This window comes from Pantherophis guttatus, chromosome 5, assembly GCF_059756535.1.
Source record: "Pantherophis guttatus breed Tessera chromosome 5, ASM5975653v1, whole genome shotgun sequence".
NCBI lineage: Eukaryota > Metazoa > Chordata > Lepidosauria > Squamata > Colubridae > Pantherophis > Pantherophis guttatus.
This window is the reverse complement of record NC_142067.1, coordinates 56,823,776-56,840,775: the sequence shown is the minus strand read 5'-3', so window position 1 is coordinate 56,840,775 and position 17,000 is coordinate 56,823,776. Positions and strand designations below refer to the sequence as shown.

General features: G+C 37.0%; 1 protein-coding gene across 1 annotated transcript; it reads left to right on the top strand.

Moving 5' to 3' along the window:
* Positions 1 to 2,330: 2,330 nt before the first annotated feature.
* On the top strand, positions 2,331 to 15,386 carry LOC148113386 (trefoil factor 3-like). The gene is made up of 7 exons (XM_087895188.1): positions 2,331 to 2,368; positions 5,422 to 5,523; positions 6,732 to 6,864; positions 7,318 to 7,450; positions 11,876 to 11,997; positions 12,639 to 12,785; positions 15,205 to 15,386. The coding sequence occupies exons 4-7, from the start codon at positions 7,332 to 7,334 to the stop codon at positions 15,216 to 15,218; spliced, it is 402 nt and encodes a 133-aa protein (XP_087751314.1). The 5' UTR covers positions 2,331 to 2,368; positions 5,422 to 5,523; positions 6,732 to 6,864; positions 7,318 to 7,331; the 3' UTR covers positions 15,219 to 15,386.
* The last annotated feature ends 1,614 nt before the right edge of the window (positions 15,387 to 17,000 follow it).

Here is a 17,000-nt window from a genome sequence, read left to right as displayed (position 1 = left end):
TTTTTTTAACAACCGGTTCTGTGGGCGTTGCTTAGTTGGGGGTGTGGCTTGTGGTCATGTGACTGGGTGAGAGTGGCTAGCTGGTCATGTGACCGGGTAGGCGTGGCTATGTGCATAGGGACTACTCAGAGGGCTAAAAAAAGTCATTTCTGACTGGTCCTCGCACTTATGACCATCCTCACATTTATGCCCGTTGCGGCATTCTTAACAACCGTATCAATCATTTCACCACTACTTCTCTTCACCACGGTAACAAGATTGGGCATAAAACGTAAAATGTGAGGACAGTCGTAAGTTCAAGGATTGGTCAAAAGTGTGAGGACTGGTCAAAAATAACTTTTTCAGCCTTCTGACTTGTCCATATGCACATAGGGACTATTCAGAGGGCTGAAAAAAGTCATTTCTGACTGGTCCTCACATTTTTGACCGGTCCTTGCACTTATGACTGGTCATCATTTATGCCCATTGTAGCATTCTTAACAAATCTGTCACTCATTTCACAACTGCTTCTCTTCACCATGGTGACAAGATAGGGCAAAAAACGTAAAATGTGAGGACAGTTGTAAGTTCGAGGAATGGTCAAAAGTGCGAGGATCAGTCAAAAATAACTTTTTCAGCCCTCTGAGTAATCCATATGCACAAAAGAATACAGCAATAGAGAGGGATGAAGGAAGGAGAAGAGAGATGGAAGAAAGAAAGAGAGAGGGGGAAGGAAGAGAAGGGAGGAAGAAAGGGAAGGGAAATTAGAGTAGCAGTGAGGGTAAGAGAGGGAGGAAGAGACGAGGAGAAGGAGAAAGGAAGAGGAAGTAGGGAGGAGAAGAAGCGGGGGGGGAGAAAGTAAGAAGGAAAGAAAAGAGAGAGGGGGTAGGTTGAGGAGAAAGATTGCTTACAGTAAAAAAGATGAAATGGAAGAAAGGCAACTCCAAAGAAATATAAAGCTATTAAGATAAAGAATGAATTGTTAAACTTTAAAGAATAAAAGAGAACAAATATGAATAAATAGCAATAATTAGAAACACACATACAAACATACAATGTATTTTCTTTGAACAGAGTATTTGGCCGGTTCACAAATTTAAACAGTGTTTAGTCATTTCAATTAAATTTACAATTTCTATATTTCCTTTTTGCCATATTTATTGCTTATCTATTTTTTTAAAAAACCAATATTACTCTTCATCCTCATCTCTAATCTTAATCAAATTCAATTTTTCCCTTCTATTCTATAGTATACCCCTTCTCATTGTCATCTATTTTTATATCCATCCTCACATTGGTTAATTATGTAATATTACAGTTGTTTAATACAAATTCAACATTTTAATATAAATCAATTAGTTATATAACTACCTTTTTTGTATATCAATCAATATGAACATGAATATTCCAATTATTTCCATGCAATCCAATTTCTTATAAATCAATTAATTATATTTACCAATAATAATAAACCAAATAATTTCCCCCATATATTCCTCCAAACCACAACTTAAATCATTTCTGCTTTCAACACAATATACAATTAATAGTATCTCAATTATTACAATTCCCTAGTTAAATAGAGCTTTTTTTTCTTTTGTGTTTTAAAATCTTGAACTCTCCTCTTTTTCTCTAAATTTCCCATTGTTTGCACCTACCTTTTTTGGTGAGGAAAAAGAAAACAAATCTGCCTGCCTAATTTTCCAACGTTGCAGCAACAGCAAAGCCAACAGCCTGCTTTACTTTCAGTTTCGCTTTTCAGCATAGCTAGGGGGAAAAAAATATTCTCCAGCACTCTTTGCAAGCAAGCAGCAGAGCCCTGAGCAAAACAGCTGAGAGCAAATCAGCTGAGAGTTGGGAGGCCGATCTAATCAACCGGCTAATTAGCTTATGCTGAAGCTCCGCGGGCCAATGAAATTACAAAAATACACTGAACCGTTTGTTAAATTGCTGGCTCGCCCGCCCCTCACCCACCACTATTTACTGGCAATAAATAGTGGTGTGGAGGGGCGGGGCAAGGGGCGGGGCGAGCCAGCAATTTAACAAACGGTTCGGCCGAACCACCTAGAACCAGCAGAATCCCACCACTCTAATTGTCTCTATACTGTCTCTTATAGTCAGAGAAAAAATATGCCTAGAAAGCAGCAGTGACAGGATTGAATGTCATTCTTTATAGAAGAGTAAGAAAGCAGGGTAGTTATGTCACATTAATCTATGTGACTGTCAGATATTGCCTGCATATGATGCACCAGGGACTACAAGGGGTTAAGTCTTTACAGATATCACATGTGACTATATCAGCCAATGAACTCTCTTATTGGACTCTTACCCAGAGATCACTTGGATATCTTCCTTCTCTCTTCTCATCTATCTCTGAGCACGACAACAGGTGAACTTCTCTCTCCTCTCAACATCTGAGTCATACAGTTAGGGTAACAAATGTAACAGGACACCCTGTTCATTATTGTACGCATGTATATATTTGTAAATAATAAAACAACCTTTTGAATCTGAAGCTGTATTGACCAAATAACTTCCTCATAGAACCAAATGAGCACGACCGTCAATATATATCTGACAAATGGTAGCAGACGATGGAAAATTATTGCGCAGGTCTATGAATTTTTTGAAAATTTTAAAATCATAGAACGATTTTTCCTTACATGGAATCCTTGAACCTAAACGGATTATCTTTACAAGAGATTGATGCATTAACTGTATCCTTAACAAAACAGCACCAATCATTATCCAAAAGACTAAAAAAACTTTCTATTGAAGCTACACAGCAAGTACAAACCTCTTTACGAAAGGACCCAATTTTTTTTTCTTTTCTTCACCCAAACACCGAAAGAACAGAACCACGCTTACAACAACCTTGCTTCAATCTCAATTCTACTCCACCTCATGACTATCATCAAGGACTTCAACCTTCAGAATCCCTTATATGTTCCAAACCTATAACTTCAGACCAATTTTTATTTTCTCAAGCTTCTCCAAAACAGCATTTATATCAAGTTTTACATGCGACAGGACTGCTAAATGCAGGCTGGACTCCTCAAAGAACTCTTGAACTGTTAAATACCCTTTCAACCTCACCAGACCTGGTAAGCGACAATTTTTTGCTTCAACCCATAGATTCCCAGACTGACCTTTTAAACACTCATTTTATCAAAAATCCTCCCTCCCCACCTATTGACTTTATTGCTTCCAAAATGGCTTCCACCTTCCCCGAAAGCATGGCTTCAAAATGGCCAACAAAATGGCCGCCCACATACCCCACCATGCAGTCCACAAAATGGCCGACAATTTATATGACCACACTTTAAACAAAATGACGTCTACCACTTCAGACCACAAGGTCCCAACCAACCCCCTTACCTCCATACATCCTACTGCCCACCCCACAACTGGAGATATTCAGACTGATTCCCTACCTTCTTCATCCAGAGCACCGAGTTCGAATCCTCCCAATTTTTTTTCAATGTTCAAAACTTTTCTATTTGTGCTGCCGCTGCAGACCTCCCCATCTATACCGCTGCAGCTGCAGCAGCTGCTAATATTCCTACTGATACCAAAATTGTTTCCAATGTAAAAAGATCCTTTTCAGTCTTTGCAGCCGCCGCCTCGCTCCCCCCACTTATCGCCGAAGATGCCGCCACTGCCGCTGCTGCTGCCGCCTCCAACACTACAGATGCCCCGTCCAAACAACAAATTCACACAATTTTTGCAGCCTTTGCATCAAAAGCCAATCTACCTTCTACTGCAGCCGACGCCATCGCAGCAGCTCTTCAGAATCAAACTACAACCACCACCTCCATTATTCCTCCTATCGTTGAATCACCTATGACATCTTCTCTCACACCAGATGACTCCAATCAACAATCCGATGTTCAATTATCTATCTCTGCTAACAGTAACTCATTTCAGCCTTCTATTACTGTAAACTGTAATGATTTAAATATTAAAACTAATAATTCCTTGTCTTTATCTACTAATGTAAATTTATCTTTAGAAATTGAAACTGTTTTGCAACATTTTAAACAACATGGCCCATTACCTTTATCACCAAACTTCAAAAAATTACAAACCTCAGGTAATAATTTCCCTACTTGGGAACAAGAAACTCATTTACATCTTTTAAGAGAAGGCACATTTCTTATAATTGAATCTCCCCCTAACAAACCTTGGTCATCTGACTTAAATTTTCTTCACAATAGTGTTTATGCCACTCTTATATCAACTTTAGAAAGTGATATTGTTCATTCTGTACCTACAGGTTTTACTGCACAAAAAGTATGGCAATACTTACAAAAACATTACAACAAACCCTCACATACAACTATCGCTACTCTTGCTGGTGACTTTTATAGCACCATATATAAACCTGGCACATCTATGGCCAAACATCTTTTCCAACTCAAATCCATGCGAAAACAACTGATTCAACGCAATCATCCTGTACCTGAAACTGCCATGATTGGTATCATTTTTAATTCTATTAAACACATCCCTGGTTGGTCAGGATTCATTAATAGTCTCCACTCCTTATCCACCCCCCCACATGTACACTGTCCTGAAATCAAATCCAAATTAATAGATGAAGATAGAAGAGGATCTAATACTTATAAACATACATCTGAACCTCTCTATGATAGAAGACTCTATCATACTGATAAATACCCTACTTCTTTTGACCACCCCTTTTACCCTAAACATGATTCCCATCCTTCACATTCTCCACACAAACCCTTCTACCAAAACTGGCAGAAACACCCCTCTCAATATCAAAATAATTTTAATTATTGTAACTATAGAGGACATTATCATACCTACAACTCCAATCCTCCACACGGTGACAACACCACCCACACTCATGATACAAGGGGATACACCCCTACAGACAAGACTAACAAAAGAAATCATACTATCAAAGAACATACTGAACCTAAAAGATCCATGCACACTGAATTTTACATTAGAAAGGGTCCCACACACAAAGATTATAAAGACAGAAGGGGACAGAAGGGGAATCTATATATTCTAACTCCAAATCCCAAACATTTGGCATCTTTCCCAACACCCAACAATACCTGTGTGACACCACGCACCTATGGGTCATCGATTCTGGAAGCATACACCATACCACCAATGACAAATCCATATTATATGATATTCACCCAACCAATATTTCTATTACAGCTGCTAATGGTACTTCCAATACTGTTGAATATGAAGGATCTAACTTTATGCCCGGTATAGGGGAAATTAGACAAGTGCTCTATACACCTAACTTTGGCCACAATATTTTGAGTACTTCAAAATTAGGTAAAATCGGTTTTAAAATATCTCTTGATGATCAACATGGTTTTATAAAATCCAAACATGATAACACTATTATTGCGAATATTTCTGTCATTAATGATTTACCTTTTCTTATTCCAGATTCCTTTACATCATTCTCACCCACGACTCAACTACCTCAATCCTCATCGAGACCTGACCCTGACAATCATTCCGACCGTACCCCTGACACCTACCACGAAGGTAACACACCTCACCATACCAATACACATGACACTTCCGACTCACATAACGACCAACACAACACACCTCTCTCCAACTTCACCCACATCACAAAACCAACGAACCTTGAAAACAAAAATTCAAACTCATATCCATTAACCTTTACACGATAATTGTGCCCATTTATTACACAGACGTTTAGCACATGCCAATACTGTTGCTGTAGACAATACTCAAAACTTTTCCCAAGGCATATGCACTAAGGATTGCCCTATCCAACTTGACTGTGAGATTTGTAAAGCTGCAAAATCAAAGGCAGCCCCAATTCCCCACACCAGCACCAGACGAGCACAACACATATACGAATTGGTACACGTTGACATTGTAGGCCCTTTTCCACTTTCTTTGGGCAAACGCAAACAGTGACATTGGTACTTCTGGAACTCAGAGGACTCAGGGTTTGGCCCATTGAATATCCTAACTGCTGACTAGTTATTTCAACATTCATGATGGTACAACCTAAAGCCAACTTGGGAATTAGTTCCTTTGAGTTTAAAAGGTAGAACAGCATAACTTCATTTGACCGAGAGCTGTCTCAGAGAGTAGATGTCAAGGACCACACTCCAAAAATGTGTAGAATCGGGACCGGGTATGTGATTCTTTTTGAGTGTGTTTGTGTGGAATTTGTGCATTAAACTTCTTATAGCAGTGAAAAAACTAAATTTTTTACTTCGCCCACTCTGGAGGCAGCAAACCAGATCTATTTTGCATTTAACAATCAGGTTTCAAGAAGAAAAGTCAAACCAGTCACTTAGATGTCTTAGGTTTAGGTTTTTTGTTTTTTTTTGTTTTGTTTTGTTTTTTGTTTGTTTGTTTGTTTTTTGCTTAATTTGGTAAAAACTAAGAGTGATAAGATTGAACATTAGAATTTGGTGGCATTAGCTGTATTATTGTTTAATTTGAAATTTAAGTCTAAATATTCCTAAATATTCCTTCTCCAGCCTGATGCCCTTGAGGCGTGTCAATTCAGATGAGGCATTAGGTTCGAGGAGAGTGCTCTAGGCTTGGGATGCACAAGTTCTAGAATACGCCTATAAAGTATTTTCACCTGGAAGATTTTAGTGGTATGACTGCCTGCCCATGCTTTTTTTAACTTATAGTTCCACATCGGTTTGTACTAAATACAAATTAAACCATCTCTATATACTTGAATTCTATACTTTTCTTAGGTGGGAATTGCAATGTACCTCCAAGAAGTAGAATTGATTGTGGATATCCTGGAATAAATGAAGAAGTATGTTTAAGTAGAGGATGTTGTTTCAAAACCAGTTCCCAGATTGCAATATGGTGTTTTTTTCCCAGGTGAGTAATACTTTTCTATGGGACATTTATAGCCTTCTTGCAAAAAAAAAAAAAAAGTATTTGCAAAAAGAGGAGACCAAGAAGGATGAAAATGGGTGCAATTAAAGACTTCGTTAGAGTGATCTCCTGCTACTGCCACCTGGTTTTTATGAGGCTGAGTGAGCTGATGCAGCTTACTAGACATGGATCCTCTTTGTCTGTCTTGAAATGTTTAAGCAGATGGAAGAAGTACATAGAAGTAACTTCATTCTTTTTTCAAAGAAACAGCATAAGCTGTAAGCCACCCAGAGCCATTCTGAAATGAGATAGACAACAGATTAGATAGACAGACAGACAGATAGATGATAGATAGATAGATAGATAGATAGATAGATAGATAGATAGATAGATAGATAGATAGATAGATAGGTATGCAACAGCTTAACAGATTTCTTGCTTGTTCCTCTCCTTCAGATAATTATAACAAAATGGAACCTGGAATCAAAAATAATTTGAATGGAATGGAAATGGAAACAAGATGGACATGTCAACGGCATGACATATTATCTGCTGTTTATCTAATGTCTTGTAGCTTTTCTTGCAGGAGGTGAGATATAGTAGACATCACTTATTCAATAAATCATGTATCAGGAAATTCAGTTATCCTGCCAAAATATTTGGATGGGGACATATTGAAGAAGTATGGATACTTTCATACGGCTTCAGTAATTTTCCATATTTAAAGTATTCTGAAGACCTATTTGTTTACTGCAGCCTGGCTAAGCATTTCTGACAATCTCAGCTCCACGCCCTTATTGTTAAGCTTTGCTATCACTGTAAAATCTAGAAAAATGTCATACACAGCTCGTCTTTTCAGCAATATATGCATGAAACATATATGTGAAAGGTATTAAAACATGATTTTAAAAAGTCATAAGTTGCATTTTTCCATCTTTTTTAGCATACTACTAATTGTTCTTAATTTTCCTCTGGTTTTGCCCCCATTTAGCTTAAAAATTATAAATAACTTTCAAAATGTAATTTAGCTAGCAGGAGATTCATTCAGATCCTGGCCTGTGGGGTAGCAGAATTCTTATGGTCTTGTCCTTCTACTTCCCAATACAGCTCTACCTGTTATAATAGATATAAGTGGGCAACCTGAGGCTGCGTATCCCCCCAGCACTTCTTTGCTCATTTTCACATTTGGAGTATTTAAATTCAATGACAAATGACAAATTTGGCCACTTTGGGATTAAAACCTGAGAGTGTGAATTTGGACTACCTTATAGGGTTTAAGGGAGGGTAATAGTCATAATGGAGGGGCCTCCCACTCCCATCTTGAAGATCCCTCTCAAAATATTGAGCTAGCTGAATCCAGGACTGTCACCCGATAGTATGTTGTGGCCCTTTAATAAGATTGAACATTAGAATTTGGTGGCATTAGCTGTATTATTGTTTAATTTGGAAATTTTAGTCTAAATATTCCTTCGCCAGCCTGATGCCCTTGAGGTGTGTCAATTCAGATGTGCCATTAGGTTCAAGGAGAGTGCTCTAGGCTTGGGAAGCACAAGTTCTAGAATACGCCTATAAAGAATTTTCACCCAGAAGTTAAAGAAATATTTTAGCGTTTGTTTATTAAATTTGTTTGCCACCATCCCACCACAAGGCAACTCTGAGCAGTTTATAACACTAAAAGCAATAAAACTATGACAATAGGAATACAAAATTATAATGAAAAGAATATATGTTTATACCGATATTTTGATTATTTTGAAATTATATTGCATTGTTAAATTAGTTTTTCTTCTGTTACGTTTTGGATTAGCTGTGAAATTCCCAGATTCTGGGACAATAGAATACATTCTAAGATCACCAACAATATTTTCCATATGATTGGGACATGGTCATTTCTCACAAGTTACCTTGTAGTTTCTGTTTCCTATCTTCACAGTTAAGCTTTGCTATAATTGGTTGCATTTCTCTCTTGTTGATATTCCTAATGCTTGTTCTACTCTTGGTTCTTACTGCCATTTAGGCATCATCCTATATGTTGTTTTAAACATGCAGCTAGCAGGAACTAGCTATATACGTTTCATGTATCTGAGTCATAGAATCATAGGCCTGGAAGAGGCCTTGGAGGTCTTCTAGTCCAAATCCTGCCATGACAGGAGTACTTTTTCAAGTGCCTTTGATTTTTTTCAGGCCTCAAGATCTTTGTAATCAATACAACTATAAATTGAAGAACTAACTTAAATCAAAACAATTTCTGATTCAGAAATTTACTCACATTCACCTTACCAAAAGTTGAAGAAAAGATCAGTTGTGATTGAAGTACTAATAAATAATATTGTTCAAAAATTGAGTTCAGATTTGAAGAGATTGAATGACATCTAAATCAAATGGACTTTCACAATTGGCTCACTATCTTAAAAAATGTAATTTAGATCAGAAAATTTGGTGGCGGTATAGACTTGTACAGATAACCTATAATCAAATTAAAGCAATGATTCAAATTAAGTTGATTAGAATAAAAACACAATTCAAATACTAAAGAAGATATTTTGAAACAAATATTAAAATATCACAGAAATTATCCTGGGAAATGAAAGACAGAGTTCTGGGCTCTTCCTGAATGACCACTATTGGATATAACATCTGGTCTTGCTGAATTTGATTTGGTTTTAATAGCTGGAAGTTTGTTATATCTCAAAAATATTGTTGTAACCTGAAACAGACACAAAAGATTCACCAATATTCGTTCATTTAGGATTTGTTTTTTTTATTTAGCATGACTAAATCAGAAGTAAAGTTTTAATATATATATATATATATATATATATATGTTTTCTCAGGTTTTCGCGGGTGTTTGTATGTAGGTCTTTGGTTATTCGGGTCTTCTCCCACGTAAAATTGGAAGTGTCTTGGCGACGTTTCGACGAAGTCTCATTCGTCATCTTCAGGCTGGTGTTCTCGGCTTCGTGCTTCCAGGAGCAATGTGAGATCGCAGCTGTCTCTTCCTTTTAACTGCTAGTGGAGGTGTGAGCTGATTGGGTGGGAACTTGGCTGTGTTCTGATTGGGTGGAGGTGTGTTCTGATTGGTTAGGGGCTTGGCTGTGCTCTGATTGGCTGGGGTTGTGTTCTGTTTGGGTGGGGGCTTGGTTGTGCTCAGCTTAGTCTGAGTTGCAGGGGGATTTGAGCTGGTGAGCTGCGTTGTTGTTGTTTGGCTTCGTGTTTGTGGCCGTGCAAGCTCTTCATGGTGGGTGTCAGTCTGCTTCATGTATGGATTGGAGGGGTTTAAAGTGGCTAATGATGCAGCTGCAGTCTGGCTTCTGGTCCTTGGTCGTGGCTCATTATCAGTGTGGGTTTGAGTCTGCTTTCTGCGTGGATGTGTGGTGGTGACATCAGGTGTGGCACTTGTGAGTGTGGGTCTGGTGTCATTCGTCGTGTTAGGGACTCGTTTGTCAATAAGGGCGGGTTTCCAAATGGCTGGTAGGCGGGAGGTATCGTCTCGTTTGTTCATGCTGTGTGGGCGTTTTTCTATCTCAATGGCTTCTCTGATTATTCTGTTGTTAAAGTGTTCAGTTTTGGCGATAGTTCTGGTCTTTTTAAAGTCAATATCATGTCCTGTGGCTTTAAGGTGTTGGACCAGGGAAGAAGTTGGTTCCTCTTTTCTGACTGAGTTCTTGTGTTCTTCTATGCGTGCACTTATTCGTCTGTTGGTTTGTCCGATGTATGTGGTGGGGCAGGCGGTGCATGGGATTTCATATACTCCTTGATTTTCTAACTCAATTTTGTCTTTGGGGTTCCTTAGGATGGTGGATATTTTTCGGTTTGTGCAGAATGCTGTCTTGATGTTATGTTTGTGGAGGATTTTGCTTATTCTGTCTGTGGTGCCTTTTATGTATGGGAGGAGGGCCTTGCCGTTTTCTTGTTCTCTGTCTTGGATTTTAGTGGGGGTTTCTTTTTGGATTAGGTTGGTGATCTTATTTCTTTGGAATCCATTGGATGTGAGTACGTTAGTGAGGGTGTGTAGTTCGGTTTTTAGGTGTTGTTCGTCAGCTAAGCGTTTTGTTCTGGAAATGAGTGTCTTGGCTACAGAGTTGATCTGGGCAGGGTGGTGGTGTGAGAGTGCGTGCAGATAGCGGTTTGTGTGTGTTTTCTTCTGGTATATAGTGTGTCCTAAACGTCGCCAAGACACTTCCAATTTTACGTGGGAGAAGACCCGAATAACCAAAGATCTACATATATATATAGATATAGATATAGATATAGATATAGATATAGATATAGATATAGATATAGATATAGATATAGATATATATAGATATATAGATATATATAAACAAGAGCCTTTCTAGTAGAGGTGTCTCTACTAGATGTGTGGTGTCTGGTGTCTGGATTGATGCAATTTTCTTGGAAGTATGACAGAAGTGATTCACTACTGCTTTCTTCTGGAAATTTTTTAAATTATTATTTCATAGTTCAGCCTATAGCTCTGGATACCAAAAAAATGTTCCCTTCAAATAATGACCAGGAAGAACTTTGCAATAATTTCAGATCCACCTTTGGCCAATTGATTAATCATAATGAATCATCAACTGCCATTTTGTTTGTACTAAACATCCCAAATATATTTGCCACTTATTACACCATCTTAAATATATACTGCTCAAAAAAATAAAGGGAACACAAGCAGAAGACATCCGAGATCTGAATGAATGAAATAGCCTTATTAAATACTTATTAAAGTATTAAAGACATTGAAAAGATCAAAGGCATTTGCCACCAGAAGAGAGGCTGATATCTCTTGCTACATAATCTTCCTACTAATAGTAAATCCATCGTTACCACATTTTGATACTATATCTGGGTATACATAGAAATCTTTGTATCAAAACAAAGGTGGAGTTATGAGGACATAAAAAGCCCTCCAAAGACAAACATTACCTAAAAAGATTGAACAAACAGGCTAGTATAAAAATTATTTTCAGCAAATCTTTTGCCTAGACCTTGCATAGTTAATTTCTTGCAGAACACTAAAACTTCCTGACAGAGGAAAGCAAGCTGCCATGGAACAGAAGAAGTTCTGTTTACTGGTGATGGTCCTTTTCTTAGGATTCAGCAGCCTGGCTGATGGGTTTTTCCTGAAATTACGTGAGTGGAACTTTTTAAAAATGTTTACGGGGAATTATTGATTCAGTTTATATAAAGGCTGCCTATTCTATACTTTCTGCAGCAGCCTTTTGCCATCAATATTAATTTTGTCAGCATTTGATAACATGTGAAGGGTAGACAGAATCTTCCTGGGATTCCTAGTACATAATCTTTGTTACAATATTTTTACAGTTGTTCATCCTCAAGTGGTCAAACTTCTTGATTTATAGTACCTTGAATCTGAGGGAAGGGGTGGCATTTGCTGTCCTGTCTAAAGCATCAACATATCGAATCAAATACCCTAATGGCTTTACCTTTCTGAGGTGGTGCAGTGGTTAGAATGCAGTACTACTGCAGGCTATTTCAGCTGACTGCTAGTTCAGCAGTTCAGCAGATCAAATCTCACCGGCTCAAGGTTGACTCAGCCTTCCATCCTTCCGAGGTGGGTAAAATGAGGACCCAGATTGTTGGGGGCAATTTGCAATATGCAATATGCTAACTCTCTGTAAACCGCTTAGAGAGGGCTGTAAAGCACTATGAAGTGGTATATAAGTCTAACTAATAAATAAATAAATAAATAAATAAATAAATAAATAATAAATACATTAATCTACTGGATTAATTTAGACTGTATTTAACAGTTCCAGAACAATGCCAAGTGCAACCAAATGCCAGAGTGAATTGTGGATACCCCTACATCAGTGCCAAGGAATGCTACAATAGAGGATGCTGTTTTGATTCAAGTGTTGTTGGAGTCATATGGTGTTTCTTTCCACGACATAATCCAGGTATTGATTCAGTGACTGATGCTACTGGTTAAGGAAAAGTCTTTACAAAGTGATTGTCATAATCATATAAATGCAACTCGTATACCAACACTAAGATACCTACCATCTGGAATGGGATAACATGTTGCAGTCAACTTGCCACGGCCAATTTACCATAGCCAACTCACCATAGGACAACTCACCACAAGACAATTCAACAATTCAATTTAATTATTTAAAATAATTTAAAATTTATTTTAATTTTTGCCATTCACATTTCATTTTTATCCCTCCTTTTGCATTCTTTCTTTAATGATTCTATTCCACCATTTCTTTGATATTAGTGTAACTCTTTTCCTGTGGCAAGTTGCCCCATGGCAGGTTAGCCATGGCAAATTGTCTGGGGTGAGTTGTCATAGACATCTACTATCACCCCTCAAAGCCAAAAAACCATAATTAGAAAACATTATAATCTCGCAATAACAGTAAAGTAGTAAATGACATGGAATCAACCCATGATTTAATGGACTGTTGGGGAAAAGGAGTGCCTGTTTTATTTTTTATTTTATTTATTTATTTATTTATTTATTTATTTATTTATTTATTTATTTATTTATTTATTTATTTATTTATTTATTTATTTATTTATTGAATTTATATTGCCCATGGCGACTCAAGGCAGCTTACAAAATATAAAACCACATTTAAAACAATAAAATTAATAAAAAGAATCAAATAAATGAATATAGTATAATAATAAAATCACCCCCCACTCCCCACCCCAGTGACAGCAGATCACACAAGCCATTTAATGGGCTCCATCCCACTCTGGGTTTCCCAAGCTTGCTGGCAGAACCAGGTCTTCAATACCTTCCAGAGGAGTATTAGAGTGGGGGCCATTCTAAACTCTGGGAGAATGAGAGGGAGCCACCACGGAGAAGACCCTTCTTCTGGGTCCCACCAGGTATATCTCCCTTGGGGATGGGACCATAACATTCCCTCCCTCCCTGTCTGATGGATCGGATAGATGTGACTGGCAAGAAACGGTCCCTCAGATAACCTGGTCCCAAGCCGAATACCCATTCAATCTGAATTGGCCTAACTAATTTTCATCTAAATCAGGGGTGAAATCCAGCAGGTTCTGACAGGTTCTGGAGAACCGGTAGCAGAAATTTTGAGTAGTTCGGAGAACCAGCAAATATCACCTCTGGCCCCAGAGTGGGGTGGGAATAAAGATTTTGCAGTATCCTTCCCCCAGGAGTGGGGATTTTGCAGTATCCTTCCCCTGCCATGCCCACCAAGCCACACCCACAGAACCGGTAGGGGAAAAAAAAGGATTTCACCACTGATCTAAATGTGTCATTTGACATAGTTATGAAGTAATATAAATTAACATGAATGATGTTGAAGCAAGGACTTATTCTGCATCAACTCATCCCCACACACTTTATAGAAAGAGCTACAGATTTCAGTTCTATCCTTTTATAGCAACAACAATATCAGCAGCAGCAGAGGAAGCAACAACAAAACACATCTGCCAACTCATTTACTTTGGAGATAGATAGCATCATACAGTGTGCAGAAAAGGATGAAGAAATAAGAAGCCAAAGAAATTTCAGACAGGAGAATTTTTAAAAAGGAGGGTAAAATAAAAGATAGCAAAAGTACTTTTCACCAACACCATCTACTATACGAACCATCTTTGTTTCTGTCACAATCATGAACTATTTTATACATTGCCATTTGTTTTTTAAACTTTTACCTTTTTCAGAATTTCAGCTCCACTTAATCACGACTCTCTTGGTCTTCCCCTGCATTTCAAACTTATTCAATATTCCTTTAAATATCTCTGTGGCAATTAACTTTTCTTTATATGACCAAACTATCTCAAAGTATTTATTTTGTAGCGTCACTCAGTTCTGTATTTGTTTACATTCACTCAGTACCTCTTCATTCTTCTATTCCTTTTTTTTTTTTTGCCCCATGCAATGTACATTAAAAAAATGTAAAGCCCACTTATGGCCACCATTTTGATGTTTTTGACCCCCTTTGAAGATGCCCCTGCTTTGGCCAGGTTTTATACATAGCTATTTGTGCTTGTTTTGACAAACATTCATTCTTTGCAATAGACAGCATACTACCTACAACCTTTCCGTGATGATTTGCATATTAATATTTCTCTTAACTGTTTTCCCCATCTTTAGGAGTAGTTTAGTATTTAGTAGTTTAGTAAATATTTTACTTTATCATTAAACTCCTTGGATGGGAGGTCTAGAAACATGAAATATAAATAAATAAACAAATAAACAAATAAATAGAAACCTACTTTCCTCATTTCAGATATCTAGTTGAGGTCAATAGGCCTATACTATAATGGGAATATTTGGCACTGCAATTTGGATGAAAGTACTAATTGTTTTTAATTGTATTTTGTTTCCAGGATGCTCCATCTAAAATAAATGGGATCCCAGAATCTGTCTCCTCCTTCTAGAGTTCCTGAGGAATTAAAAGAAAATTATTTTTGAATCTGTAGACATATGCTCTCTTCTGTTAAAATAAATATTGGTCTTTGAAAACATGTCAGCCTTATCTTAAAAATTAAACAGACTATTTAAACACAAATGTGATTTTTCCAGTCTATTGTTCTGTCAAATACAAATCTTGAACTGTCATAACTTTTAAATCTATGTCATTTTTCATATTACTTTGTACTGTTTTGTTCTACAAATCCTTTTGGTTTTCCCAAAAATAAATGTATATTAATACTTCAAATCAGAGTCCATAGTTAACATAGCACTGTTGTATTAACTACAAATATTCTAAATTCATTATATTTGTTCTTCAAGCCTAGTGCATTATTTGGTGGGCATTACACTCTGTTGGCCCAAACTCTGAGCTTTGGCAGAGTAGCATATTGAAGAAGTTATAGGAAGACATTCTTTTCCAACCTCTTTCCTTTTCCAGAAATAGTTAGAGCAACCCATTAGCCTGGCAGCAATCATGTCAAGAAATCTTGGCAACTTTTAGTTATATGGATTTCAATTCCCAGAATTCCCCAGCTAGTATAAACATTGTTGCAAATTTGGGGAAATGAATTTCACACATCTGGAACTTGTCAAGTTTGGGGGATATAGTGAATAAGACTAATGGAATTAATATGAACTATTATTTTCTCTCTGAAATCCTAGTAATTATAGTTTTATGAAGAGGTAGGAATCGCTAGTCAATAGAAAAAGAAAAAGGGCCTATGGTACTGGTAACCCCTAGAGCTCTTACACCAAAGTTATTATTTAAGTTCACCCCAGGATATATATATGATTTTGCATATGTATGTATGTATGTATGTATGTACTCTACCCAAGGGTTAGCATTACCCAAGTTCTACCCACTGCCATATCAGTAACACGAGGAGGATCTATGAAAACTTTTTTGAGGCTTTTGTTACAGAAGCCTGTTGCATATTCCCAATTTTTTTATTGCCAATCACTTTAGCTACAACATTTTCATTTAAAAAGCTCTCCTTGAAGTTTTACTAAATAGAGTGTAAATTTTTATATATTTCATTTTTTTTAAAAAAATTAAAAATAAAAAGTATACAGTTCTAATCTCTTTCTCCCCTGAAAATACAGAATAAGATATAGAGAAACTTTATGAGGGAAATTTAATTTGAGCAAGACTTAATTTCATTGTTTATTGAAGAATGCAGCACCCTCTAGTGTATAAACTTGGCTATATTCTAAAAAACATCATAAAGAGAAAACTTTTTGCCTACTGGCCAATTTACATTTATTGGATGGTTTAGAACTCATTTTGTTTTCATTAGTTTATATGCCTCATGAATTCTAAAGGAAGGAAGAAATAAGAAAAAAGGAAGAAATAAGAGGCAAAAACAGGAAACAAAGGAAAAGACAAAGAAGAGATAAAAGAAAATTCTAAAAGGGATCCGTATTTAATCCTGGGATAAAGAAAGCTTCAAAAGCTGAAAACTGAAGTCCCACTGAAACAGGACAAGGACAGCAGTTTGAAAATATCAATGCTTTTATTTAATTATTCCTTTGTTGCATTATCATAAGAGTTCCCCATTTTCAGAAAATGAGCTCTAACCTGAAAAATAATGCACATACAAATATTCTACAGGAAATCAACTATACAGTCAGAAATATACAAAGCATTTTGTTAGTTTATGCAAAATACAGAATTAGAATGCCCAACATCCTAAATCTTCTAATACATGAA

Excerpts from the sequence above, each read along its gene's own strand:
- LOC148113386 (XM_087895188.1), top strand. The coding sequence starts at position 7,332 with ATGGAACCTGGAATCAAAAATAATTTGAATGGAATGGAAATGGAAACA. Across the intron at positions 7,451-11,875 it reads TGTAGCTTTTCTTGCAGGAG|AACACTAAAACTTCCTGACA; the intron begins GTGAGATATAGT and ends AATTTCTTGCAG. Across the intron at positions 11,998-12,638 it reads TGGGTTTTTCCTGAAATTAC|TTCCAGAACAATGCCAAGTG; the intron begins GTGAGTGGAACT and ends TGTATTTAACAG.